Source organism: Coffea arabica, chromosome 1c (genome assembly GCF_036785885.1).
Source record: "Coffea arabica cultivar ET-39 chromosome 1c, Coffea Arabica ET-39 HiFi, whole genome shotgun sequence".
Lineage (NCBI taxonomy): Eukaryota > Viridiplantae > Streptophyta > Magnoliopsida > Gentianales > Rubiaceae > Coffea > Coffea arabica.
The window spans coordinates 50,901,005-50,929,003 of record NC_092310.1 but is presented as its reverse complement, the minus strand read 5'-3'; the positions used below and the strand labels follow the sequence as shown (position 1 = coordinate 50,929,003).

Sequence of the window (27,999 nt, the reverse complement as noted above, 5' to 3'; positions counted from 1 at the left end):
CTCTTTCAACCCCATCTTCTTCACTCAAAAAAAGCCTAATTCTCAAGGCGGCTTTCTGTTTTCCTTTCTTGGCTTAGATCCACTAACTCGCTAACTCAGTAACTGAGTTACCGTCCTCTTCTTCTTCTTCCAATTTCTTCTAACAGCTAAATACAGAACCAGATTATAAAAAAATGAACGGCAGCGATAACAGACGGCGAGATCGCAGAGATACAAGGATTTCCAAGAAGCAGAAGCTAATTCTCAATGCTGAGGAGCAACTCGAGTCCAAACTCGGCTTCGATCTCTTTACCGAAGGTGATAAACGCCTTGGCTGGCTCCTCACTTTTGCCTCGGTATGGTATTTCATTTCCCTAATGCGCTTTTTTGCACGTTTGCCGTTTGACTCCGGATAACTGATGACGAATTTTTCGCTCTTTTCGTTGGAATTTTAGTCTTCTTGGGAGGATCAAGGGACTCGTAAAGTCTACAGTTGTGTCGACCTTTATTTCGTTTGCCAGGTAAAAAAGAAAAGAGACAAGTGAAATATATTGAGCTTTAATTTATAAATTTGAGAAAAAGGATAAACTTTCTGGTTTTGAACTTCTTGTCATTATGATTTAATGTAGGATGGTTCGACGTTTAAGGCAAAGTACAGGTACAGGCCATATTTTTATGCGGCCACCAAGGTGAGTGAGTTACTTCTCAAAATTTTTAGCATTAAACATTGTAAATTGAAACTTTCTTTGGGCCTTGTACTCTTTTTTTAATGTATTGGTGTTAATTCGATGTGATTATAGCCAAAAATGGAAATGGATGTGGAGGCATATTTGAGACGACGATATGAGGGTCAAATTGCAGATATTGAAATTATAGAGAAAGAGGATCTCGATCTTGTAAGCTTGAAAATTATCTCGTGTCTCACATTTTTGTTTTTATAGTATTTGTGTAATTAATAAGGTACTTTGAGTATTACGTGCCGTAGCTACCCATTCGTATTTGATCATTTTGCATCATTGAACTCTTATGTGTGAATTTTTGCACGAGTAACTATTGGAAACTTTTGGTGACAAGGAAAGGTTTTATGCTACTAAATGAGATGAACTTGATACTATGACTCAGAAGGCTAAAGATGGCTTCCATGTAAAACTGATATTTAGTGTTTTCGAAGAAAGAAAGAATGAAAGAAAGAAAAAAAAGATATTAAACTGAAATTCGTTGTTAATTAAATCGATAGAGGCCTTGGTTTCTAGTCTCATTGAATGTGAGTCGTAGTCTATCCATCTGTTTGGTATTGTTCCCACCAACTGTGGGTTAGATTGTAATATTGCTGAATAGTTGAGTTGTAATCTGTGGGTATTGATTGTAGTGTTGCTGAGATGTTGAGTCGTAATTCTGTCCCATCACTGTGGATTAATTGTAATTCTATTAAAGAAAAAGAAAAAAGCTAAAAGAGGTTCCGTTGACCTGTGGAAAACAAAAAATTTGCTTAATATCATTTGCTTACATAGTAACGTCCCTAATTTTGATATCCTTACTTGGAATTCTTGATTGTCTGGAATGGGAAACTTTGATGACTTGAATTTATTTTAATCAAGTTTATATTCATATCTCTGTTTCCTGTCAAAAGGGTGGACTGTATAATAAGCTAAACATGCTGGTCCATCTTTGAGCTTCGGTGTTACTGCTGAAGCAGTAAAATTCATCTGGTTCAGTGTTATCTTGTTAATAAACTGGAATGGGGAGAGCTCAGGAACTTCATGGACATATTACTACACCTAATGCTCTATGAGGATGTCTGAGAATGGTTTCAGCAGTGAAGTTACTTTATGCTTCATGCCCCTAAAGTGAAAGTGAAAAACTGACTGGGCTAGGGGACTCTGATGTAGAATTCTCACAAGGGACCAAATTTTGCTAACTTTCCTTCATTTCCTTAAGATATAGACTTACCCACTCCATGGAAATTAGGCTTGAAAAGTGTTCCTGATCTGTGAATTGCTAGTTCTACATGATTGACCTAAAGCTTGAAATTTTTCTTACGCGTTTATATGCCTTACAGAAAAATCACCTCTCTGGCTTATGCAAATCTTATCTGAAGATAGCTTTTGATACTGTTCAACAATTGATGAGTGTCAAGAATGACCTAATGCATATTGTAGAAAGAAACCAAGAAAAGCTTGATGCTAGCGAAGCCTATGAGTTCATCTTGACAGAAAAGAGGTAAAAAAATATGATGTATGGTTCTGCTCTTCTACCTTTCTTGAACTTTGTATTTGTTTTTATAGAAGCTTTGTGCATATGTATGTAGCTAAACATTTGTAATTTTGCATTTATATGCATTTGATCTCTTCCCAATCTTAGTGTATAGATAATCATTTTGTATTTGAGACATGCAGTAAACAAAGGCCTCAAGATTTTATAGATTGTATTACTGACCTCCGGGAGTATGATGTCCCCTATCACGTACGCTTTGCAATTGACAATGGTGATTCTTTTTTCTAGTTTCTGGACTTATAGATGGTGTTGTTTGTTCAACTGCACATTTATGAGCTATTCCTGTCTCATTCATGATTTTTGTGTTATTCAGATGTAAAAAGTGGGCAGTGGTATGATGTTACTGTATCCAGTTCAGGAATTGAACTCCAGAGGAGGACAGATCTCTTGCAACGTGCTGAAGTTCACGTTTGTGCTTTTGATATTGAAACAACAAAGCTGCCTTTGAAATTTCCAGATGCTGAATATGATTCAATAATGATGATCTCCTACATGGTTGATGGACAGGGTTATTTGATTATCAACAGAGAGGTGCTTATACCATAACAATCAAATTGTTCTTCGATTTTTCTTAGATTGAAATGCATGAAAGTTTTGTTTTCTGTGGCCTTTCAAGTTCCTTTTGTTCTTCTTGACTTTAGTAGTTCAAAGGTTCGTGGGAATATAGACTATCATGATGATGATAAGCATGTTTCTGAGACGAGTCCTTATACAATGCTCAGATTATCAATTAAATGCATTAGGCTGTTTTTAAGATTCCTTTGGTTGTTAATTGGATTTGAAACTCTTAAAACCATTGTTTGGTATTCATGGAATAAATTGATTAATTAGTTGGTTTCTGACTGCTTTTGACTATAATAGTTGGAAATGATTGTTAATAAAAACAACTGGCTATATACTAATGAATTTTGAAGTACATGTTAGCCGCAAATATTCTGCTCAAAATTTTGTTTATCAAGATCATAGTAGGAATCTAGAGGTGAAAAGAAAGGAAAAACAAGCAGGGAAGAGAAGGGAGTGGAAAACAGTGGCAAGATTTTGTTTCATGAGCTCCTTTACACATGATATCCACATGTAAGATTCAAGCAGGATAGTTTGTAGCTAGCAACATGGTTGTTCAATTGAAAATCTTTATAATCAACAAATACATTACTTGGTCACCATGTAGTTCAGATAGCTATTGCAATGATAGCATCAGAAGAAATCAAGAGAAAATGAAACATGGAAGAGTACTAGCATCAAGCTCATGTGATTGAATTGGACAAAAGGTTGAAGTAAAATGCCTTAATAAAGGTAAAAAGTTAAGGCAGTTGAAATTTTGTGTTCATAAAGATCGTCAAGTTTGAGTCAATGAATTCCTCATTTACTGTCACACTAATTTCATCACTCTTTGATGTAATGATCTCCATTGCATTCTGCCCTGTCAATTTCTTATGTGTATCTCTGTGTTTTATTAGTCTAAAAATGAGAGGAGCTGTGAACAAATATAGATCTTCTGGGTTGGTCCATGAGTTAACCTGGTTGATTGAAACCTTTATTGTCCATCAATTCCACAATTGACAAGCATATATTACTTTTCCAGATTCATGACGGATTTTTGCATCTTAATATTCTTAGCTTAATCTGATAGAACATAGGCATTCGTGTCAATGGACCTTGGAAATGTTGTGCCTTAAAAGCCACTTGCTGTATTCCCTGGGAACCATGAATCTCCCTATCTACTTTACCTTCAACATTCCATTTAATGCCACTGTTTATAGGAAGTGAGACTTCCTTTTTAAGACTGGAATATCTCTGTTTGCACATTTCTTCTGCCTTTTTATCCAGTACATCACCTTTGAGTTAAATATTTGTTTCTTGTATCTTCCAGTGTGTTGGGGAAGATATAGAGGACTTAGAGTACACCCCAAAACCAGAATTTGAGGGGTACTTTAAAGTTTCCAATGTGAAAAATGAGGTACTTGATGTGTTTTACTATGTAGCTCTGTTGGAATTCTCCTCCAATACTCTCTTAGCATCTGATTAGTTTTCTTTTACAGGAATGGCTTCTTAGAGAGTGGTTTGCACATATGAAAGAAGTGAAGCCGGGGATATATGTCACATACAATGGTGATTTTTTTGACTGGCCATTCTTGGAGAGCAGAGCAGCTCATCATGGTTTTAGAATGAATGATGTATGAATGGATACTGTCCTTTGGCCTTTTTTAGCACTTTGTCATGGTTTTATTTTTTATTTTTATTTTTGGTTTGTACTGATTGCTTGACTAGGCAGTTTGGAAGCTGTGAATGTGCATTTTAATTTGCAATTTGAATAAAATGTTAAGGGGAAAGTTCGCGAAATTGAACTTTGTAGTCAACGTCCTCTTTCTCCTCCCTCCCCTGCAAAATGTTGGGTTGTTTGCTGAGTGGATTGAAATTGCAATTTTTAAATGGGTTACTAAATGGAAGGTGTTAAGCATACAAAACAGCTTGTCAAGTCAAATATTTTCAGTGGCACATTGAGTTTGTTCGGCTAACAAAGAGGAGTTTTGCTACCACTTGTTGGTTAGATGTGCTGATGAGTCTTCTTCATTTTAATTTTGCATTGCGCTGTATATCCCCGCAAGGCTAATTCTGCAACTTGTAAGATCAATAGTTAAATAAAGAGGATCTGTCTATTTGCTTGCATAAATAAGGATATTTCCCACCTCCTGCCATTGGGTGAGGCTTTGGATTTGCTCTTTAAAGAAGAGTTGAGACTCAAGAAATGAACTGGCTTGCACAAAGTGGGGTTGGGGGGCTGGTTCTGGTGGAATCAACTACATGGTGCTAGACTTAGTTGAATTAAATTTTCTGAGCTTTATGGTTAATTTTGATTTGAGCGTTGGCTGCTGGCATGCTTCTGCTTTTTCCAAGTTGGCATACATATTTGCTGGCCTAGAATTTCAATGTGGTTTTTTTATATATGGTCCAATGTGCAAGTTTACATATTGTTTGTCTTGTTTTATCTGGTCATTCCTTCTTTTTGTTTTGCAGGAGCTTGGGTTTCAGTGTGACAAGAATCAAGGCGAATGTCGTGCTAAATTTGCCTGTCATTTGGATTGCTTTGCTTGGGTAAAACGTGATAGTTATCTTCCTCAGGGAAGCCATGGCCTGAAGGTGAAATCCTTTGCCTTTGTTTCGTCAGTGCTCATTGGATAATTTTTATTTTTCTTATACCTTCTGTTGTTCAAATTGTGCGTTGAAAGTTACTAAACTCTTTTGCTACCTGTAAGAGTCCAGCTGATATTAGAACAAAATTTTGGGTAACTCAATCGTCAGAATTCCCTTTGATGGCACTTAAGTTCTGTTAATTGTGCAAAGTTAACTTGAAAATTAGAAGAATGCAGAAGAATCTCAGCATTTGGGTTTTTCCTTCCATTGTTGCTCAAGTACTGATTGCTTTTCTGAACTTACTGTTGAAAAGGGTGGAGATGGCTGCTTGATGCGTTTTTTGTTAACTTAAAAACTGCAACTAATGTTTCCCAGAGCCTTATGTTTCAAAATGAAACTTTTGTTGTACATTTATTATTTCAGTCCCACCATATTTGTTTTTTTTCATTCCTACTTGGTTAACTTTGAAGGTGAGTCCAGATATTAAATTTTCTCACAATGTCAGGCTGTTACAAAGGCCAAACTGGGTTATGACCCTTTGGAGGTAAATCCTGAGGACATGGTTCGCTTTGCAAAGGAAAGGCCCCAGGTACGAGTTGAGTCTATATGTTTCCGTTGCATTTACAGCATTGCTGCAAATTGAAGAATAAAAAATCTATGCTTCAGCAGAATGCACTAGGTTGTGAAAAACTGTAGGCAACCAAATAAAACCAGGATTGGACCATAGAGGATGCATTGAATAATTTAAAGGCCAGCTTATTGGTGTTTTACCTATATTTTCATGAAAACATTGCTATTGCTTTTGTAATGTATTTTGGTTTTCAGAAGTGTATCTTCTTTGTGCCTGGATCTCTTTTCTTAATTTGAACCAGTGATACTTAATTTAACTGTTTCACTGTCATCTCAAAGTCTGAGGGTTGGACTTATCTTTAGAGGGTTTTACTGCTTGTATCGTGATTGCATGAGAAACTTGCATCTTTGTTCATTTTCTTTGTGGTAATAGTTTTAATATAGTGCTTCTGTTTGTTGAAATTTTTCAGATGATGGCTTCCTATTCTGTTTCTGATGCTGTGGCAACCTATTATTTATATATGACCTATGTACATCCCTTCATTTTCTCTCTTGCAACCATTATACCCATGCCTCCAGATGAAGTATTGCGGAAAGGAAGTGGGACTTTATGTGAAATGCTTCTTATGGTCGAGGTGGGTGGTTATAGATTATTATTATTATTATTTTAAATTTATCTTGTAAAGGTCTTGTTAATAGCCTTAGATTAATTCTATTCATGGAGAACTTACTTATGCCACATTAGTCTTGTTAATAGCCTTAGATTGATTCCATTCATGGAGAACTTACCTATGCCACATTATCCATCTGTTGCTCTTGTTTCCCTCTTTTGCTTTCTCTATCTCCCCTACAGCTTTTACTAAGTGCATGCCAATTTGATCGCCAAATCTTATTCCTCAAAATTTGCAGGCTTACAAAGCAAATGTTATCTGTCCAAACAAACACCAATCTGATCCAGAGAAGTTTTACAATAATCAGCTCCTAGAGAGTGAGACATACATTGGTGGCCATGTCGAGTGCCTAGAAAGTGGTGTTTTTAGATCTGATCTTCCAACTAGCTTTAAACTTGATCCATCTGCTTATGAGGTAGTTTTCTTGGTATTCTTAGATGAGCATTTTCAAAAATTTTGATTTTAATTAGTCAACCAGTACCTTGGTTTGGTCATAGAGGCACAAAAGTCATTCCTGCTGATAAGCTTGTCCTATATCTTACCAAGTTGCTTAAATGTCTTTTAAATTGAAAATCAGATAGTTTCTGTTAGCTACCTATGTGCTTATATTTATGATCGAAAAGATGCTATGTGTTTGCTATTTCATGAACAGTTTGCTATCATCTTATATTGAAGAATAAATTTTAGCATACTCTCAGCGAGACATGTAAAAATTTTACCAAATCCACTTCACTATCACTTTAATCATAAGTTTCCTGCTCTACATCATTACTTGAGCATTATGTATTTGGTGTATTTTTATGAATAGTAGTTGATATTTTATTCATTTCATTCGCTAATAGCTTCCTGACTTTGATTTTGGGGGAACTGTATAGTGAGTGTGTCGGTTATCTTAAAAGGTCATGACAACTTCAGTAGAATTTATAATAAACAAGAAAGATGGTTGGGATCTATAAGACTGTCAGGATACAATGACAACTAATGCATTCCAACAAATAAGCTAAATGAGTTGTTCTTGTCTCACCTTTCATCCATGAAGTGATGGAAAAGGCAATATGAGTTTGACTGGATTTTCATAAGTGGGTTAAGGAATTGCTTCTATGATTCTTAATGTTTCATCAAGTTTTGCTACTGTTTTTTCTTTCTGGCCCACGGTTGCTCAGGGCCTAAAAATTTTGACCGAAGATTGACCTAGTTCTTACATGTCCAGCAACTAATTGACAACCTTGATCGTGATCTACAATATGCCATTAGTGTAGAGGGAAAGATGGATCTGGAATCAATCTCAAACTACTACGAAATAAAAGATGCCATCAGTGAAAAGGTAGCACTTTTTTGTCATCTTAGAAACTGAATTGTGGATGGAAAACTCGATGAGAAATGCATTCTGATATGTCTCCATCTGATCTTTTGTTTTGCTTCTCCCTTAACATGCAATGAATTGTCATCTACTGCAACTTTGTTACCTTCCTAACTAAAAAATTATTAACTTTTTACTGTTAAAGGCAAATGTAACATATAGTTTTGCTGTAATTTTACCAATGGTTTTCTTTCATGACTAGTTACCTGCATCTGGATTCTATTTCATATATAGTTCTTATTTACCTTTACCATATCTGCAGCTTATAAGGTTGCGAGATGACCCTGTACATGAAGAATGTCCTCTCATATATCATCTCGATGTGGCTGCTATGTATCCAAACATTATATTGACAAACAGGCTCCAGGTATGCAGATTATGCAACTTCAACTATTGCATCTTCTTGACAATCTTTGATTTACATAGAGTTGGAGAATCAGCAGAAGGGCCAAACTCTTTACATGCAGCTGGATACATCACAGCCTTTTTTAATCATTTTATCCTTTTGGTGCAGCCATATTATCTTCTTGGACACTGCTGGACTACTAAGAATAGCATTTGAATTTGCATTATTATCTTAGAATGTTTCCTTTTGCTGTTAGCTGATGCTTTGAAGGCATTAAGTATGAGTTAATCTGCTTAAGCATTTTTCTTTAGGACATAATTAGTGGCCATCCCATCCCCTTTATGTGAAAACATCATTCTCTTTATGTGCTCTGTTTTAATGACTTTGTATGCAAGATGTTTACATTGAGGGTGATTTAGTAGATTTTGACTAAATTACAATGATCGATATAATTAGTATTACTCCCTTGATTTATGTGCTTTGTCAAATGTGCCAATACAATCTTGGTTCAGTGCAGCTCCACCCTTTGGCTATTGATACTCTGTTGGATTCTTAGGTTTTTTAACAATCTCATGAGATTGCATTGCCCCTTATGCACCTTTTGACAGTCTCTCCTGTCTCAGGCTTCTTCGTTTCCTATCTCTTGCTCTCACCAGTTCTCAGTTTCCGTTTATATGAGCACTGTCATGAGCTTTTTTACTTCTCTCAAATGTCATGTTATGTTACTTTTAGCAAGTTATATGCAATTCTTTGATGCAACTTAGAAGTAGTTGATTTGTATATTATTGACTCGTGCTTGTTCTTTTGAATGCCAGCCACCATCAATTGTCACGGATGAAATTTGCACTGCATGTGACTTCAATCGCCCAGGAAAAAATTGTCTACGAAAACTTGAATGGGTCTGGCGAGGGGAGACCTACATGGCAAAGAGAAGGTTTATTTTTGCATTGTTCTTATCATTGGATAAACTCTTTACGATCTCGTCACTGATAGTTGCTGTTCACTTGCCTGAAATATCAGTGATTATCATCATCTAAAGAGGCAGCTTGAGTCGGAGCTTGTTGAAGGTGCGGATGGGCAATCAGCAAAAACTTTTCTTGAATTGCCGAAAGCAGAGCAACAATCAAAACTGAAAGACCGTCTTAGGAAATATTGCCAAAAGGTACATTTTTCCATTCTATGCCAGTTCAATACAGGTATTTGCCTCAGTCTAACGTTGAACAGCAAGATTTTCTACTTGAGCAGGCTTATAAAAGAGTACTTGACAAACCAGTTACTGAGCTTCGAGAAGCAGGGATCTGTATGCGTGAAAATTCCTTCTATGTTGACACTGTCCGTAGGTAAGCTCTAGTAGTTTTTATCATGTAAACATGCCATTTTTCCTTCGTCTTTGCTGGTTTTGACTCAGTTGTAGTAGGGCATTTCATTAATTTGTTAATGAGCAAAGACGTGAACTAATAATTGTCTTGTTTTAATTAGTTTTCGAGATAGAAGATATGAATACAAAGGTCTTAATAAAGTCTGGAAGGGAAAGTTGTCCGAAGCCAAAGCTAGTGGAAATCCTATGAGGATCCAGGAAGCACAAGTAATCTCTCTCTCTCTCTCTCTCACCCTCCCTCTCTGAAAAGCATTCATACACATATACACAGCTGCACGTGCCTGCCTTTATGCACCATTCAATTACAATTAGTATGGAGCTGCTATCAGGCTTAACTAACTCTGCTGCCTCTTTTCCTACTTTGGCAGGACATGGTTGTTCTATATGATTCTTTACAACTTGCTCATAAGTGTATTCTCAACTCTTTCTATGGATATGTCATGCGAAAGTATGAATCAGACACATTCTTCTCATTTGACTTTAGATAATTCTTCCCAAGTTGGTATTTGTTCCCTTTGGATAGTCGTTACAACGTCCTAGTTCTTTTATAGGGGTGCCAGATGGTATTCTATGGAAATGGCTGGAGCTGTTACATATACAGGAGCAAAAATTATTCAGAATGCTCGGTTGCTGATTGAAAGAATTGGAAGACCACTTGAACTAGATACAGACGGAATCTGGTGTGCCTTGCCTGGGTCTTTTCCAGAGAACTTTACCTTTAAAACAAAGTATGCTTCTGATATGCAATGGGCTTAATCTTATTTTACAGAGTTTTCATTCTTCAATGCTTGATAAGCACATTGTTTCATTTTCCTTTAGGCAGTGGGGGTCTGCTTCTCAATTGTCAAAATTAATGCTTTTTTGCTGCATTATTTCTGGAGAAATTAATATGCTTCTGTGGAACACATTCAATTGCAGAGACCCAAAGAAGAAGCTGACAATCTCATACCCATGTGTTATGCTTAATGTCGATGTGGCAAGAAACAACACTAACGATCAATACCAGGTAAGAAGAAAACCTATGTTGTGTCTCTCAAAAAATTGTAAGTCTACTACAGCCATATGGCATACTGTAAACTGACAAAGAAACTGCAATTGTTTTTTCTCTTTTATATTCTTTTAAGCAGTAGTCCTTTTGAACAGATAGAACTGACTGTTAACTCAAATTACGTTCAGACTCTGAAAGATCCTATAACTAGGACCTATACAACGCACAGTGAATGCTCAATTGAGTTTGAAGTTGATGGACCCTATAAGGTGCAGTGCTTGATATCTCATTTGCAAGATGAAATGAAATGATGACTTCTATATGAGCTTGATTAGTATCTACCTTTTTATGTAGTCTGAATTCTTTTTTATTTTCCCCCCGGCATCTAGGCTATGATTCTTCCTGCTTCCAAGGAAGAAGGAATCTTGATAAAGAAGCGTTATGCAGTTTTTAATGATGATGGGACCCTGGCAGAGCTGAAAGGTTTTGAGATTAAACGGCGTGGAGAGCTAAAGCTCATCAAAGTTTTCCAGGTAATTTCCTCAAACAGTTAAATTGCCTACATCATTTAATTAAAGTAGGAGATCAACTAACAAGAGTTGTTTGATGTACAAATTCTGTTACTGATGCATGATGGATAGAAACATGCTTAGCATCATTTGCATTACCAATTTAATTAAACTAAGATCAATTTGAAAACATTTATGAACTTACATTTATGACCTTTAGGTTTCAATATCTAATTGTGTTAGTAGTTGGTTACCAAATCTATTTCACCATTGCGATTCTTTTTCCCTATCTTTTCCTATTTTATCTTTTAATCTTTTGTTACAATTTTTAAGAGTAGATTTAAGGACTCTGCTAATATGCAATGCTGCACCATGGAATAGCAGACAAAAAGTACGAACAATGTACTTTTTGTAGTTATTTGCTTGACATGCAGAAGTTGCTAATTTCTGTTCCAAGGAATACACAAAAGTAAACGTTTTGCAATGTTTGTTGTCCATGTTCTGAGTTAACTGTGGTTATTTTTGTACCCATTTAAGCAATAAATGATGGGCATGTTTGGTTGGTCGGTTCAAATTCCAGAAGTTGAACTTGTACAGAAGAAATGTATCTATAAATGGGGTGTAAAATCCTTTGCTTTATCAGGCTCCTAGCAAACGTCTCTCTCCAATAAAACTATCATGTCATGCAAGTATATGCATTATGAGAATGTTTCCTATGATTGCCTATCTTTCACTTGTGAAAGAAGATGCTCTATGGGGTACCCATGCTTTCCAAGTCTTCCGCTTCTCACTGTTACTCTCTTAATACGATAATATGTAACAAGAGAAAACCATCTCAAAATTCCGTGAAATAAAATCTTTCCTACTTTCTGAATCTTGCAGAAACTTAATTGCGAGTAGAGGGGCAATTAATTGGTTGAAAAATAAATTAATTTGTAAGCTAGAGCCTATTTCTATCCTTATGTATTCATCTTGATTTTGAATGAATGCTCATTCAGAACCTCATGTTATAAGTTTGGCGTACTTAAAAACCTTATAATTGCAGGCTGAACTTTTTGATAAATTTCTGCATGGGTGCACCTTAGAGGAGTGCTATTCAGCTGTTGCTTCTGTTGCAAATCGATGGCTTGATCTTCTCGATGTAAGTTGAACAGATTCTGATATCATTTGGAAGAAAAAGCTTGAAAGTTGCCATGGATCCCATAGTCATTAACTCTTTTGTAGATAGAAATCTTTTGGAATTCTTAAGCTAACATAATTTGCTGTATTGCATTAGCTAAAGATTCAGATTGTGATACTGTAAACTATTCTAATGCCCCAGAATCAAGGAAAAGACATTGCAGACAGTGAACTGCTTGATTACATATCAGAATCAAGCACAATGAGCAAGTCCTTAGCAGACTACGGTGAACAAAAGTCTTGCGCTGTTACCACAGCAAAGCGACTAGCTGATTTTTTGGGGGATACAATGGTTAAAGACAAAGGATTGCGTTGTCAATATATTGTTGCATGCGAACCAAAGGTATCCATATCTTTAGCTAGGCAAATGGAGATTCTGGCTTTTGACTTTTGCCTTGTCTGCTTGATTCAAATTATGGATAACTCTGAATACTAGATTATTGCTTTCTATATGCATTGAAATATTCTCCATCCTAGATACAATGTACAGAAAGTATCATGACAATCCAGTTTTCTAATTCACACTTGTGGATTTACGGTCTACTAGGCTGTAAATACTGGTCCTTCAGCTTGTGTTCATTATGCATAGAAATCAATGATAAGAAAGTGCTCAAATTTTGTAGACCCTAAACTTACCACACAGGCTGCTGATATGAGATCTCTTAGTGTCTCCCTTTTGTGATGTTGACTTTTTGCTGTTTGTTCCTATCCTTCTTTCATTCTTCTATTGTTTTTAAATTGCCTTTGAATGAGATCATCTCAAAGCTATGGACTGTCTTGAGCAGGGAACCCCTGTAAGTGAGCGTGCTGTGCCAGTTGCCATATTTGAAACTGAACCTGGTAAAAGTTTCCTTCACTTGGTTAATATGATGAACTTTTATTGATCAAATTGATGACTGCTTTTACGCTTTCTCATTTCAGAGATTATGAAGTTTTATGTAAGGAAGTGGTGCAAGATTTCATCAGATGGTGGCATACGTTCCATTATTGATTGGTCCTATTACAAGCAGCGTCTGAGTTCAGCTATCCAGAAAACAATTACCATTCCGGCTGCAATGCAGAAGGTACTGGATCGAATTGGTAATTGAATCTTCTTTCTTTTATCAAATGTCTAAAGTCAATTTGAAAATGTTTAAGGTGGCCAATCCTGTCCCAAGGGTAATTCATCCCGACTGGCTCCATAAGAAGGTTCGTGAGAAGGACGACAAATATCGCCAGAGGAAATTGGTTGATATCTTTGGTTCCCTGAGTAAAAATAATGGTTTAAAAGGAAGTAGTGATGTTATCAGTAACAAACAGGGAGTTGATGAACAAAATGCTGCAGATCTGGAGGATTTTGGGAAAATTAGTAGGACTTTTCGAGTTGGACCTAGACCTGTTGTTCATTGTTTTGATGCCAATGAAGTGCAGCAATTATCTAAAACAAGCTCTGAATTGGATTGTCCCCCACAACAAAGTATTCGTGATGGAGGCACTCCAAAACTATGGACATCTCCACAAGAAGCTGCTATTTCTAAGGAAAGTATTGACAGGAATGTAGATTATAGAGGATGGCTAGAATTAAAGAAAAGAAAATGGAGGGAGACACGGGAGAAAAGGAAGCGCCAGAGGTAACATTCTTCTTTGATTGGAATATAGGTTATATAATCTTGAAGGGGCAATACTGTTAAAGGCAAACTGTGATTTTATTGATGAAGATAAAATATGACTGTTTGCTCATGTTACTTTATCTTGGATCTCAAGTTATTCAAGTGTTCTGGACCGCAGAGATAGATTTAGCTTTGCAGTTTGAGAATTTAAGATACTATCAAACTGATATTGGAAGGTTTCCCAACTTCTTTTCACCCATCCAAAGCAGTGCAGGTCCTTTACACAACCACAACTGGTGCTATGGATTGAGCAATGCCTTCTGTCATGAAATATTTGATGTTGTTTTGAGTTTTTACTCTTGTTAAATTTCTTCTTTGAATTTTGCTATGATTCATGTATCCCTACCAGGATCTTCTGCTGCACTAGATGCTTGAAAATATGCTTTGACTTCAGCAATAAGGATTAATACCTGTATCCTAACTTTTCTAAGATGGCGCTGTGTTTTGAAGTTTGCTAATTTTTTAGGTGCTCTTTTGTGCTTTACATCAAGTTCTTATTCTTCTAATCCTGAAATATGTAGATCTCTTCAGTTAGATGTTAATGATTTTGAGTGCTAGAAACTCGCTTTTGACGAGTTTACCAACCATTTAGGTGTCTCAATTATAAAACTTCTAAATTAGCACGCATGCATGCCAGTAACTACATTGATGTGACTGTTGTAGGTTGGACGCTGCAAGGAAATCTAATAAACAGAATGGTATTGATGTACTTCCCGGTTTCATGTTCAAATATGGAAAAGCTAAAAGCCGAGTTGGGGTTAATTCTTATTTTGAGAATCATCAGATGGCACTCACCCGCAGCCATTGGCAGGTGATTCAGATCTCATGCTTTTAACAAAATGACATTTCAACATTAATGGTTTGCTTAGGTTTATCTATGTCCATTCAGATAATCCAGCTCATACCAAGTCCACAGCATGGACATTTTTTTGCCTGGGTAGTGATAGAAGGAGTCATGCGTAAGATTCCTATTACTGTTCCTAGGGTATTTTTCCTCAACTCTAAAGATCCAGTAACAGAAGAATTTCCTGGAAGGCGTGTGAATAAAGTTCTACCACATGGGCATACTAGCTACAATTTAATCGAGGTACAGAAGGTCCAATGAACAAAATGGTCCCAATATAGAAGTTTTGGGTTTTTGTAGTTTTTTTTAAAATTTATTTAATTGATGCCTCAAGGTCATAATTGAAGAAGAACAGTTCAAGGAAGAAAGCAAGAAGCTTGCAGCTCACCTTGCAGATCCTGAAGTGGAGGTCAGCCTACTAAAGATAAGCTTTAATTGTTTACACCTTGCTAAAATTGAGCCTATTGCTGTACAGGTTTTATGATTTTTTGGCTGGATTTTCTATTGAAGCCTTTTGACCTGAGTGATGCCATTGTTTATGAACCTTGGGTGACTGACTTACTTATTTGTGAACAGTGCAACTGATTATCATTGAAAATTCATTTTTCCTGGTATTTACAAATTCAGGTAGATACATAATTGCTAATGAATGGGAAGGTCATTTTGGAATATAATGATAAGAATATGATCCAAGTGTTTTCATCACTTCCATTTCGATTGCTACTAAGATTGCAACCTTTTAACTTCATCTAATGTTATGCTGATAAACAATTTATCTGCTCTTGTTACTAGTTTGTGGAACTTTGCTCATCCTTCAATTTGATATCTTTTGCTTTTGTGGTATGTAGAGGGAATGGAAAAGGTGTATAATAGTTTTAGAATCGCTTCTTCGTGCCATTAATGAACTTGTATGTTTCAGATACGATTACTATACAAGGTTATCTGCTATCTTATCTCATGGTTCTTTTCCTCGAAAAATGCCAAGCCAATGGAGTCAGATGTTCTTACTGACTATCAACATGTCTTGATCCTTATATTCTTCTTTTTTCTCCTTTCCCTGGGAGGTTTGCGGGGAGCATCTTTTTTGGTGTTTCTGCAATGTGACAGTGTCAAAGCAATTGGTCTAGCGACACAAATTAAGCCCAAGCTGGAACTAGCTCTTAGATTCTTTCCTCATTCTTGATCTGCTCATGTTCATAGGACCTATAATCAGTTTAATATCATTCTATACACTAACTCCAAATGGAATATGTAACAGGGAATATATGAAACAAATGTGCCTTTGGAGTTTAACGCTATCCTTCAGCTTGGCTGTGTCTGTAAAGTAGATAAGAAAGCCAAAAGGCGAAATGGTCAAGATAGCTGGAGTATGAGTGAACTGCACATGAAAACAACAACTGAGTGCTCATATCTAGAACAATCACTGTCTTTCTTCTACTTGTATCACAGGTAATTGCTATACACTAACATGTTTTGCTGCTCTACTCTAAAGTATATATCTGAAGGTCATACTATTGTAGTATGAACATGGAGTTGTACTTTCAGAAATGCATAGGTTGCTTATATAAATATATCAAGTCCAAAGACATGTCTGTTGCACTTAACCTGCTGCAATGGCTTAATTTTGTAGTAAAAGCTGGTGTAGTAAAAGTATTTGTCAATGGTTTCTTCTTGTATGTGCACAGGGAATTTTGTTTGTCTGCTTCAATATTTTCTGAAGGACAAAGAATATTGCAAACATGAGAAAGCTGATAATTGATCTAGCTGTCTGTTAGTAGCAATAGTTGCTTGAAAAAGGCAGTCAATTTGAAGAAGCCAAATATGACTATGATTTTAGGACTTAGTCTTTTATAGGGAGAAAAAAAATCTTATGGTTGTTTGTTTGCCTTTAACTTGAAGAGCATGATAGATATCAAATGATAATTTCTGGTCATTGTTGTGGTTGCTTTGCATCTTAAAGGAATACATGATGCATTTCCTCTTGTATTTCATATGTGTTGTTATCTGTGCACTACCTCTATATTATAATATTCACACAATTTATTTGATATCGTGTTTCAGTATTTCTGAGGCAAGAGCAATATACGTTGGGTATTTTCCTGCATCTAGATTAATATCAGTACTGGTGGTTAATCCCTTTCAGAACAAAGAACTATCACCTCAAATTCTTGAAAGACTATTTCGAGAAGCTTGCCAGGCATTATCTTTTCAACACCCTAACTCAGCAGAAAGAATGAGTTTCAAGGTGAACTTCTTTTCTGCCCATATGATAATCTTTCTCTGCATCTGACTATTATCATCATTGAATGTGTGCTCTCATTCAGGTAGAGTATGTTGGACATGTCAAGGATGCTGAGAAGAACATGCAAAGAATGATAAATGACTACAGGTTTCTTTTTATTATTTATTATTTTTCCTCTTTCTGTTTTAATTCTGTTCATTGTCCCACTAATCCTTAGTGTCTTGTTTGCTCAATCTTCTAATCCTAGCACCTTCTTGCGTGTAGGTTGTTCTGTAAACTCAGAGTACTTTTTGCAACTTTATATGTTTGAGTTGTTTTCGAAAATTCAAGCTAGTAAAATTGCTTCTTTCACAAAACACTAGATACTGACTAGTGTTGGATGGAAGTTTAAAAGTTGATAGTGATTGCTGTCTGGGAGGAGCTATTCTGAGTACCTTCTGTAATGTGTATAAAATTGTTTCTGGTGATGCATCATAAAAAGTTTCTGTTTTCTTTAGACCTTTTATGAGGTTTAATAATAGTCCGTTATAGAAGGAAGAGCATTAATACTGAAAACCATTTTGCACCATAATGTGTGGAGGTTCCTAGAAAAAGATTAATTGCTGTGTCATTTAGATAAAATGTTTTGGAGATCTAAGCTATAAAAACTATGCTGTATCGATGTTATCTATTATTTGAATCATCTTATTTTGCATAACAATTTGAATCTGAAATGAATATCCTGTTAATTTAGCATGGTAACTTATGTCCATATTCAGAGTATAACTTAGCCTGTAACATGGTGTGTGGAACATGAAACAAAGCATTAGAAGAATTTACTTTTTTTTTCTTGTACTTCATCATTCTTCTCATCATCCAAGCCCCTATTCTATCCGCCCCCAACAACCAAAGCCCTTGAATGCCTTGGAATCTCGGTGGTTCTTTCTTTTGTTTGGAGTCATAGTTTTAAGTTGGCTGACCTCCGTCTACTTTAATTCTAGTACACTACATAAGTTTTAAAACAAAATCAACTAGGCAAATTAGAGCTTCATTAATCTTGGTTTTAGAAAATTGCTGCTGGTTTGTCCACAATTTTATAAACTGGATTAGTACATTTTAGTGTCTGGCTGGCATTGTTGCTAGAAAAACTTAGCAGATCCATTGTAGTGTAAAAGATCCAAGCTACTCAAGTTTCCCCTTCTTTGACTGATTGCTCAATACTTGATCAGGATAGTCCTAAAGAAGATGCCTACTTGAGATCAGTTATGTATCTCATTGAGAAATTAGACTATGCTTGTTCAAAGCCATATGCTTAAAAGTTGTCAAAAGGGTAAGAACATGCATCCAGGCCCCAAGATGCACTTGAAGTGCCTCTGGATGTGGTATTACATAATTTGGTAATGGTGCATACATCTGTGCATAAGCCTGGCACAGGAGGCGCTTATGTTGCACCCACCCATTTTAAATTCCTAAAATGTTTTCTTCTGAGTTTGTTGCTTGTAACTAGTATTGTAACCTGGTAGATGCTTATATGGAGTCACTACTTGATTGGTCTAATGAGCTGAATCATTTCCCTAACATGCACATGTGTTGCATTTGATAAAGCAAACACGAGACATTAAAAAGTACTTCACCATCCTTCAGTGCTATGACACTTGCTCTATGGTCCTTGGACGCTTACGGCTAATAAAATATGAGCAGACGGATCCGAAGAATAGAATTGGTCCTTTGGAAAGCCTTCTACTTTCATGCTGGTGGACTTAATAAAGTCATGTCTACATATGCCATCTTTTCATCTGCCTATGGTTGTCTATCTGTTGATTTAGCAGTTCATTTCTCTTTTCTGGATGGTTTTAAATTACTGCTGCAAATGCTTTAACTATTTGGTTCGTGTTTTGAAACTAATTGGTAGAGATCGACATCATGGGCCTGTAATTGCTGTGATTGAGTGCCCTAATTCTGATTTGCTGAAGTCTAATATACAAGCATTAGATGATTTTCCTTGTGTGAACATTCCTTCCAATGCTCGTGATAGTCAATATCAGGTAACACAGTGAGTTGTTGCTTCAGTAGACATTTCTTGGTGACTTTATTGCTAGAATTCAATTAACAAAGAATGTTTGATGCTTTTCTCTTTAGGCTCTTGGGTGGCAAATTGTTGCTGCAAAAATTGGGATGCATCGATGTGCAGCATCTTCTCAGTGGTTGAATGAGAGAATCACTCTTTCACGTTATGCTCATGTAAAGTGTCTTTACCATTTAGCATTTATACTGTGTTCATCTGTATAGAAGTGCTTAAAAGTCACATTTAGCAGGTACCACTTGGAAACTTGGAAGTGGATTGGCTCCTACATACAGCAGATATCTTCTTCTCAAGAGCTTTACGTGATCAGCAGCAGGTTTTCCTTGATTTACATAATTCTTTGATTCTGTGCCTGATTCGATACTTTTAGTTCTTATCATGATATTTTTGTAGTTAATGTTTCTTAAAATTGAGAACATGTAACCTTTGCCACATTGTGTTTCAAGTACTGGGTGTCAATAGTACTTGGTTGAATTTAAGCTACCTAAGCTGTTTGTGTTCCTGTTTATCTTCTAGGTTCTTTGGATATCTGATAACGGCATCCCAGACCTTGGAGGCGTGAATGAAGAAATGTCAAGCTTCATTGATGAAGTTAGTTTGCAATAAAAAGTCTATTCTTCTCTTCCTTTCAATTCCTTTTCCAAGGGTTTTCTGGGGGTGGGGGTGGGGACTTTTACCACCATTTTTAATGTCACTGCAAAGTTGTGAAGTTCCTTCCAGTGCTTTCGTCTGCTAAATACTACTACTTGAAAAATAGGTGAATCAACCAATTCTCAACTACCCTGGCGCGTATAGGAAAGTTTCTGTGGAGCTTAAGGTCCATAAGATCTCTGTTTATACTCTGTTCTATTTTCTTTCTTTTTTTGTTGTCACGCTCTTATATGTTGTTTTAACTATTATTGCTTTTCAGATTCATCACCTGGCTGTTAATGCTCTTCTGAAGAGCAACCAAATAAATGAAATAGAAGGAGGTACTCTGTTTGGACTGGACCAAGACCTGAATCCTGCTACTAAATTTCCAGATGAACAATATTGCTTTGATGAGGTGACTTCATGTGCACCTGCATTTCGTGTCCTCAAACAGTTGATTCAAAGATGTCTGGCAGATGCAGTTACATCTGGAAATGTATTTGCTGATGCAATGCTGCAACATTTATACAGATGGCTTTGCAGGTATATACTTGTTGCAATTGGGCCATTCCTTTTTGCCCTTTTTCGCTTTTACGGTTTCTTAAAACCTTGTTCATTTACACTGCAGCCCAAAGTCTAAACTACATGACCCAGCTATCTATCGCATGCTACATAAGGTAATCACCGGTACAGAAACATATTTGAATTCTTTAGAGGTGCGATCGAAGGAGTCCATTATTCAACAATTCTTTTGCACCAGAAATTCATTTACTATTGCCCCCCCCCCCCCGGGCCCCTTTTTGCAATTGTCTTTCCATTTCTCTAAGCTTATCCCCCATAAGTTGTATTAAAACTAAGCTTCAGGTCTAAGAAACATATTTCTTATCGAAGCCTAAGTTGCTGATGAGGAAAGTTAATTTCTTATGCATTTCAGGTTATGCAAAAGGTTTTTGCATTACTAGTGGCTGAGTTTCGCAAACTGGGTGCAACAATTGTGTTTGCTAGTTTCTCCAAAGTCATTATTGATACCGGAAAGTCTGATCTATTAGCAGCAAAAGCTTATTGTGATAGTTTGCTCAAGACTCTGCAGACTAGGTTGGTTGGTCTTAGACTCTTGCATTCACATTCCAAATTGATGTTGGCTATCTGCTTATTCTTGTACCTCTCTTGGATTTCTATGTACAGAGACTTATTTGAGTGGATAGAGTTTGAGCCTTTGCAGTTCTGGCACTCCTTCCTTTTCATGGATCAGGTAGCTCCCAACTCTGGATCTTGCCCCAGACTGTCATCATGATTGTCATTGTTGCTGTTGCCTTTTTGAATTGTCTACTGTTTTTGTATGCATATCATTTTCCTTAAAAGTGGGAACAAAGTTTCATAGTCTTAAGAGAGTTTCAAGATGAGAACCATGAGAATTCACTGCTTGCTGATCTATAAGGGAAGATGAAAAAGAGAGTTTGTCGTGAACCAAGTAGTGATAAGGGATATATGGGACATAATTGGTAAAGATTATCCAAAAACGAAGGAAGAGTATTGATAGCACTAAAACATATGTTGTCAAGGGAAGCTTTCATTCGAACTTGCTGCTGAGTTTCTTTTCACTTTCTTTTTTCTGTTTGTTCACTGTGCTGTCATAGTACAATTATGGCGGAATTCAAGCTAGTTTTCAAGATGAGTCGTCTAATGACAAAGCAAGACCAAGTGATGTTACCATACAAAAGGAATCTGAGGTGGAAATTGTGTCAAGTTGGAATATTGCAGAAAACTTGCCAAAGTTGACTCAGGTAGGTTTGTTTTCATCTAAAGTTGACTGCAGCATTAATTATTCTAGCAGTACTGGTCCAAAATTTTGTAATACTGTTAAACTTTTCAGTGCATACAGTATCATCTCCTGATATTCTATGCTGTTATACATTATATTCCCTTTTTTTTTGGCAGGACCATTTCATCTTGATTGTTTCTGAATTTATGTATATGCCATGGAAATTTGCACAAGAGCAAGCTGCTAAACGAGCATGTCTGGCGGATGGTGACTTGTGCACTCCATCAATCACAGCTGCTGCTGCTGAAACTTTTGACTTACAGATGACAGAAGATCTAAAGAACAAGGTATAACTTTTTCATTCAGTCTTACTGGTGGTGAAATTTTATGGTTCAATGTCCAAAAAGATATCAGATTGACTTTAGTTATTTGTATATCTTGCAGATTAGATCTTACTTCACGGACAAGCTTCTAAAAATTGTTTGCGATCCCAGTCTTCTCATGAAAAGAAAGTCTCGCGATCAACAGAACATCATGAATACAAATACACAACCTTTGGAGAGTTGCCATCAGGGCGATCCTGCATTAGAGTTCATTAAGTATGTTTCCACAGTTTTGGCTCTTGACCAGAGTGTTCAGCATGAGGTTCTGGTAATGCATATCTTTCAATTATCCAATCTTGCAGTAATCATCACAACAATCTTACTGTTTATGTTTACTAAGTCTATTTTCTGCTCGAAAGATGGAAAGCTTCCATGTTTTTTTTTGAAGTATTAGTTAATTTATCCATGACTATTGAAATTATTGGGTTTAGGCATTAGATATTGTTGTTGATTTCATTCATGCACAAGTGATCTTTTCAAATTGTAGTGTGCTATCTGGCACCAGCTATTTTCCCACTATTTTCTGCTCCCTGATGTTCTCAATAGTAAGAGCCTTTTTCTGACGAATCTTGTAATCACTGTTGAGCAGATCATGAGGAAGAATCTGCTTAAATTTGTCCGTGTGCGAGAATTTGCACCAGAGGCTGAATTTTACAATCAATCTCCATCTTTCACTCTACCAAATGTCATTTGCAGGTATAAACAGTAAGAGTATCTATATACTAGTCATCGGTCATGGGGCTGAATAGAAAATTTCTGTGAACTTTTTGGCATGTGTGGCGATAGACCAGTCTCTGTTGAAAGCATTGATTTGCAAGGTTAACATAAACAAACAATTCAGTTGTAAAGAACTTATCTGTTCGTATTTTTTTTTTTTTACTTTATTTGTTAATGTTGGTTTATGTGCTATTTTCTGTGCAATCTTTTCTCATTTGAATTATATATACGTTTCTCATTTCTCTACCAATATTGCCAGCTATTGCAACGAGTGCAGAGACTTAGATTTATGCCGTGACAGAGCTTTACTAGGTCAGGAATGGCGTTGTGCCGTGCCTCAATGTGGGCAACCTTATGATCGCGAGCTAATGGAGAATGCTCTTCTACAGATCGTAAGGCAGAGAGAGCGACTCTACCATCTGCAGGACTTGGTGTGCCTCAAGTGCAACCAGATTAAAGCTGCACACTTGGCTGAGCATTGCTCATGTGCTGGGTCATTTAGGTGCAAGGAAGATGTCTCAGAGTTCCGTAACAAGATGCAAGTTTTTCTAAACATCGCTCAGGATCAGAAATTTCAGCTACTTCAAGAGTGTACTTCCTGGATCTTGGAAGTCAGTCAGTTTTGGTGATGAGATGTACCTTATCCTGTGAAACAAACTTGGGATGCAAAGCAACTGTCGAATACGTGTGAAACCTGCGAGATTTACAAGGAAATTGCTGGTTTCTGGGACATGCAATCTTTCATGCGACAGGAGCAGCGCCCAAGGATGACATGCTAAGGCTGTGGTATCGGGTTTCCACCAAAAGTCCAGAGAATGGCGTGCAGAGGTTTGCTCTGAAATAAATTAAATTCCGTGCTCGGCTTACTTGGCTCCTACCAGTTTTATTTATGCACCTTTCGTAGCATTGCATTTTACAGCAGATTATTGCTGGTAAAGCCAAATGCCCGGAAGTCAGAGAGACCATTGAGATGTGGGTATTGAAGGACCAGCCAGGGATGGAGGAGAGGAATCGCATGTAAATAATTTCTCAGAGCTCTCATGTATATAGAATTAATATGCATCCACCCATATACGCTTTTGATTTGGCAACTCGAATAGAGCATCAATTAATGCATCTCTCAACAATGAACTGGATACAAGAGTAATAGCACCACTATTTGCTAATAAATTCCTCTCCATATGACTACCCTACAAAAAAAAAGCTGCACGCTTTTAACTAAAAATTGGTTCGAGAAAATAAAGGCCTTCCTTCCAGAGTATGAATAACGAGTTAACGTCGCCAGTTTACATAGCTACAACTAAGTTGATGCCTACGGAAAAGGTCACCGAGGCTAGGACGGGTCCCCCGGAATAATTCCCCACGCACAGGTTCTAAAAGCAAGTTAAGCCCGTGCAAGAGATTGTTCTGTTTTGATTTTGATGCTCACAGCAATTGGATCCTTCTATTCTCAAGGAAGTCAAATTCCACATTCAAAGCAAATGCACAATATTTGCTTTGAATTTCACCAGAAAAACCATCTTCTCTTGGTGTTTGAATCAGGAACTATTTCGTTCTTGTCCCGGTTTTCCATTCCTTGCTTCAGTGCCTCGAGCCTTTTCCTGCAATCAATTTAGAAAAAGTTTACAGGTCACTCAACAGAAAAGATCAGACAAAACTATGTGCTTTAGCTCCTCAAAAAAGTCAGTATGACCCCGGAGAGAAGAAAACAATAGCAGGCAAATGACTGGAAACAATGAAGCAAAAGGCCAAAGTCATTCTTAAACCCAAATAAAGAAAGAACATAACATCAGGCCACAAGCTACAGGGGATGGTGGGTAACAAATCTAATCCATAGATGAAGCAGATGAGGAACCATCCCAAACGTGTGATATAATTCACCTATCAGCACATGTATCTGGAAGAAGTTCAGGGACGTAGTTTCCAGTTTGATTTTACTTCCATCCCCACAATCTCATAGTGCTAGTTAACAGTAGCCATACTATTAAAACAAAATTTTGGTACAAGGCTAGTGCTAGCTTACGGTTGGCACAATATTGTTTTATTTAGAAAAAAATACACATACAAGGCTAGGTGAGTTCTTGGGCACCTCTAAAAGTGCCTTAACCAATATCTACATTCCATCTGACTCTTCTGTATTAAGAATTGGGGGCATTTTACAGACTCTCCCTCTCTCAGACACACGGACACGTTGACAAACACATACACACACCCGGGAAAAGCATACACACATGCGTGCGCACACACATGTAGCATGCGCCAGCACAAATGAAGTGAAGAATCTACCAACTCATAAGCACTACATTAGCAGTTAAAGCATCTGAAATGAAGTATGCACCCTAAGGAAGAACCACATACAAAATGCTCAAATAACAGAAACCACAAAATACGTCATAAGAATGACGAGTTTGCAGTTTAAAAGAATTGAAGTCATAAAAACGCAGTTCTTATATAATGAAATCGACATTTAGTGGTGCTCGGGCTAGTCTAACCCTCATCCAAACATGCAAGTCCACTTAGTAACTATAAAGATCCCAGAAGACAAATAACTGTGGTCTTGTCATTCAATTAAGTGGTTTAGACCTCTACCAAAAAAAAAATAAAAAAAAAAAGATACCATGCTACAATGTAAAGTCCAAAAGCAAGTATAATGCTCTAAATTACTTGATCTGCGCAAATGGAAAAGTAATTCTCATTACTTGGTATCAGTAAGGCGACCATGTAGACTCCATCTCTCACGAAACCCTTCCACGCCTTCTGTTCCACTTGCCAAAATCAGTCGTCTAAAAAACAAGGAAACAATAATAAGGATCTACAAGTAATTCTTTGACAATGTGTAAAAGTTGTTAAAAAGCCAGGCTTCTGCTGATTTCATTTTCTTTCCCGTTGTATTCTTATTCTCATTTTCCTCAGAGCTATAAGTGATAAGTCCATTCCTTGAAAACAATGTGGTGGAAGAGCAAGTCAATCAATTAGAGACAATAGAAGGCATGCAGAAGAAGTTACAGATGGTAAACAACTATAGACAAGGTAGTGTGGAAAATAGCTAAATTTTGACAGGTGCTAATCAATTTCATAATGGCTCTTTTCTTTATAAAATTCTGATCCAAGTCAAAGGTGAATCACATCTATATAATTGTGAGTCCAAAAGCTAGTTTGACAACAAACACGAGTCTAATTGAAACGCATTCTCCCAAAACAAATTTAGACTTCAAATTTGTGGCCTCATATTTAACTGAGAAGGCTACATTCTTTCCCACATCCCTGTTCAATATTAGACCAAAACACAATCTATTACTCAATACTAGACTTCATAATTATGTACAGAGTGTCACCATCCTTGGTAAAAGAACAATACTTCAGTCCTGCCCCCATCAGTTGCCAAAAGACCATGGAGACATCGGAAAATTTACAGAATAATATGAACTTCTGATGTTTTGATAAAATTTAAAAAATTCCATTACCAAAGGAACAAGTTACAAAGATGTTCTTCGCTATAACCAAACCATTCGCTGCTAGATGTATATTACCTCTCCAACAATGTCACTTCTGATTCCAGCTGGGTAGATCTTTCCTTAGCTTCTTGTGAGGGCATTGACATCCCTAACTTACGCTCACTATCTTGAAGCCGTTGTCTCAGTTCCTTGTCCTGCAAAAAGAAACCTCAATCGAAGCAGTTCATAAATATATTACAGGCAAAACACCTCAGACATTTATTTCTAATAGACTAACACTATACCATGCAGGAAGCAACAAAATCAAGCACATAGTCAAATATACTCACCCTTTTCTCTGCACATTGCCGGTAGAGAGCAATCTCATCCTGACAGAAAGGTTCAATATCATTGATCTGCAAGCCTATAGCATAAAATCAAATGATAGAGGATAAACATCATTGAACATGCTCAAATGCCTAAAAGAAAGGCCCAGGACGAAACTTACACAAGAATAAGTTCCTCAAAATTCCATCACATAAATCCACACCTTCGAGCACATGAGATGAGATTTCTGGGGGAATGAGTGGTGATGGTGGCCCCATCATCAAGTCATCCCCAACCAGAATGGTCTCCTCCATAGTTGGCTGTGCATCAACTAGAAGCCCCACAGAGAAAGTCAATCAGCAGGGGCATTACTCCATTTCATTTACATTACAGTCAAACATGCAACGCATTGATCAGAATGCTCAAAGAAACAGCACGTTGCCATCAGAAGATAAAAGGCCCCAGCCAAAGTCTTATGAACTCCGATACTTCTACCACTTAAAACCAAAAAAGAAAAAGAAAGAGTATGCAATGATAATAATGATTAGCATCATAACTATTATCACCAAAACTAGCTTTCCACTTGAAGTTTCAAGTCCTATATACATAAGAAAAAGGGATATATTCCCATTTCTATACTCCATTGTCTAATTATCTGTCAAATTAAGTTGATTGGCATATTCAAAATACCAGCATTGTTCCTTTCCCTGCAACCAGTTTAAACCAAAATAAAAAAAGAAAGAGAAAAATAATCAACTAGATAGCTCTTTTTTAAACGGACTCGCACAATCACAAGTAAAAGATGGCTTAGCTAAGTGCATTTCTCCTTCCTTCCTCAGCCAACTGAAACAACAGGCAACCCTCCAAAGCCGACAATGAATAGTACACAGATACATCTAATATACAGAAATGGAACAGCAAATAACAACACTGAACCTTTCCCCAAAGCCTCGTAACCCTCGAACACCTACAAAGAGTTGAACAGAAGTGCATACATGCATGCTACAACGGAGGCTAAGTTTAAATTCTCTCCACAAAGAACTTAACTATTTTCACTCAACAGAACTTGTATCAGTATCACCATCGTCTCATCATCCATACTCTCCAATAGAATTACTATTTTTTTCTAGATTGAACATTGCAAACCACTGTGTCTGTAGTTTAATTTCAAAACAAAGATATCAAGTTGCTAATGTAAAGAGGGCTCAGGGGCAAACCATCCATGATATGGGTTTCTTTCTTTCTTTCTTTCTTAGCTTTTTCAGCTGGGTTGATTGATTCTTGAAACTCCGACGAGGAGTTTTAGTGATATTCTTTAATGCCTAGAAAGTTCTGAGGCATAGCAAATTAGAACTAAAATGACAAAAATAAATGGTATGAAGTCACCAAAAAGAGAGATATTTGAAAAAGCTGGGCTGTGTTTGTGGTCAATTTGGCAGGGAGGTTGGCCTAGCCGGCAGTGGTTGGGAGAGAGAAAGACGGCAGCTTGGGGTGGCCGTCGGTTTATATGTTTTGACAATGTCTTACCATTAGGGACTGGCACACCTATGTGTGGTAAATCCG

At 36.9% G+C, this 27,999-nt stretch overlaps 2 protein-coding genes across 2 annotated transcripts; one reads left to right on the top strand and one right to left on the bottom strand.

Annotated features, from left to right (window-relative positions):
- The first annotated feature begins 4 nt into the window (after positions 1-4).
- Positions 5-23,845, top strand: LOC113726710 (DNA polymerase epsilon catalytic subunit A-like). The gene is made up of 49 exons (XM_072076072.1): positions 5-335; positions 435-500; positions 609-668; positions 780-875; positions 2,039-2,199; positions 2,376-2,464; positions 2,567-2,784; positions 4,124-4,210; positions 4,293-4,427; positions 5,269-5,391; positions 5,891-5,974; positions 6,426-6,590; positions 6,865-7,041; positions 7,837-7,950; positions 8,249-8,353; positions 9,148-9,266; positions 9,353-9,494; positions 9,578-9,672; positions 9,812-9,917; positions 10,079-10,158; positions 10,262-10,438; positions 10,629-10,716; positions 10,887-10,967; positions 11,088-11,231; positions 12,253-12,348; positions 12,529-12,729; positions 13,172-13,226; positions 13,308-13,450; positions 13,524-13,996; positions 14,699-14,846; positions 14,925-15,122; positions 15,214-15,288; positions 16,138-16,328; positions 16,941-17,124; positions 17,204-17,268; positions 19,013-19,145; positions 19,240-19,341; positions 19,416-19,499; positions 19,700-19,774; positions 19,941-20,000; positions 20,094-20,356; positions 20,442-20,490; positions 20,748-20,908; positions 20,999-21,065; positions 21,451-21,597; positions 21,752-21,922; positions 22,020-22,226; positions 22,548-22,654; positions 22,935-23,845. Exons 1-49 carry the CDS (start codon positions 174-176, stop codon positions 23,302-23,304), a joined length of 6,699 nt encoding a protein of 2,232 aa, XP_071932173.1. The 5' UTR covers positions 5-173; the 3' UTR covers positions 23,305-23,845.
- LOC113742061 (uncharacterized) lies at positions 23,773-27,962 on the bottom strand. Its single transcript, XM_072076076.1, has 6 exons — positions 27,654-27,962; positions 26,618-26,767; positions 26,460-26,533; positions 26,206-26,324; positions 25,375-25,458; positions 23,773-24,276 (listed from the first exon to the last, which is right to left on the bottom strand). Exons 1-6 carry the CDS (start codon positions 27,658-27,660, stop codon positions 24,180-24,182), a joined length of 531 nt encoding a protein of 176 aa, XP_071932177.1. The 5' UTR covers positions 27,661-27,962; the 3' UTR covers positions 23,773-24,179.
- Positions 27,963-27,999: the final 37 nt, after the last annotated feature.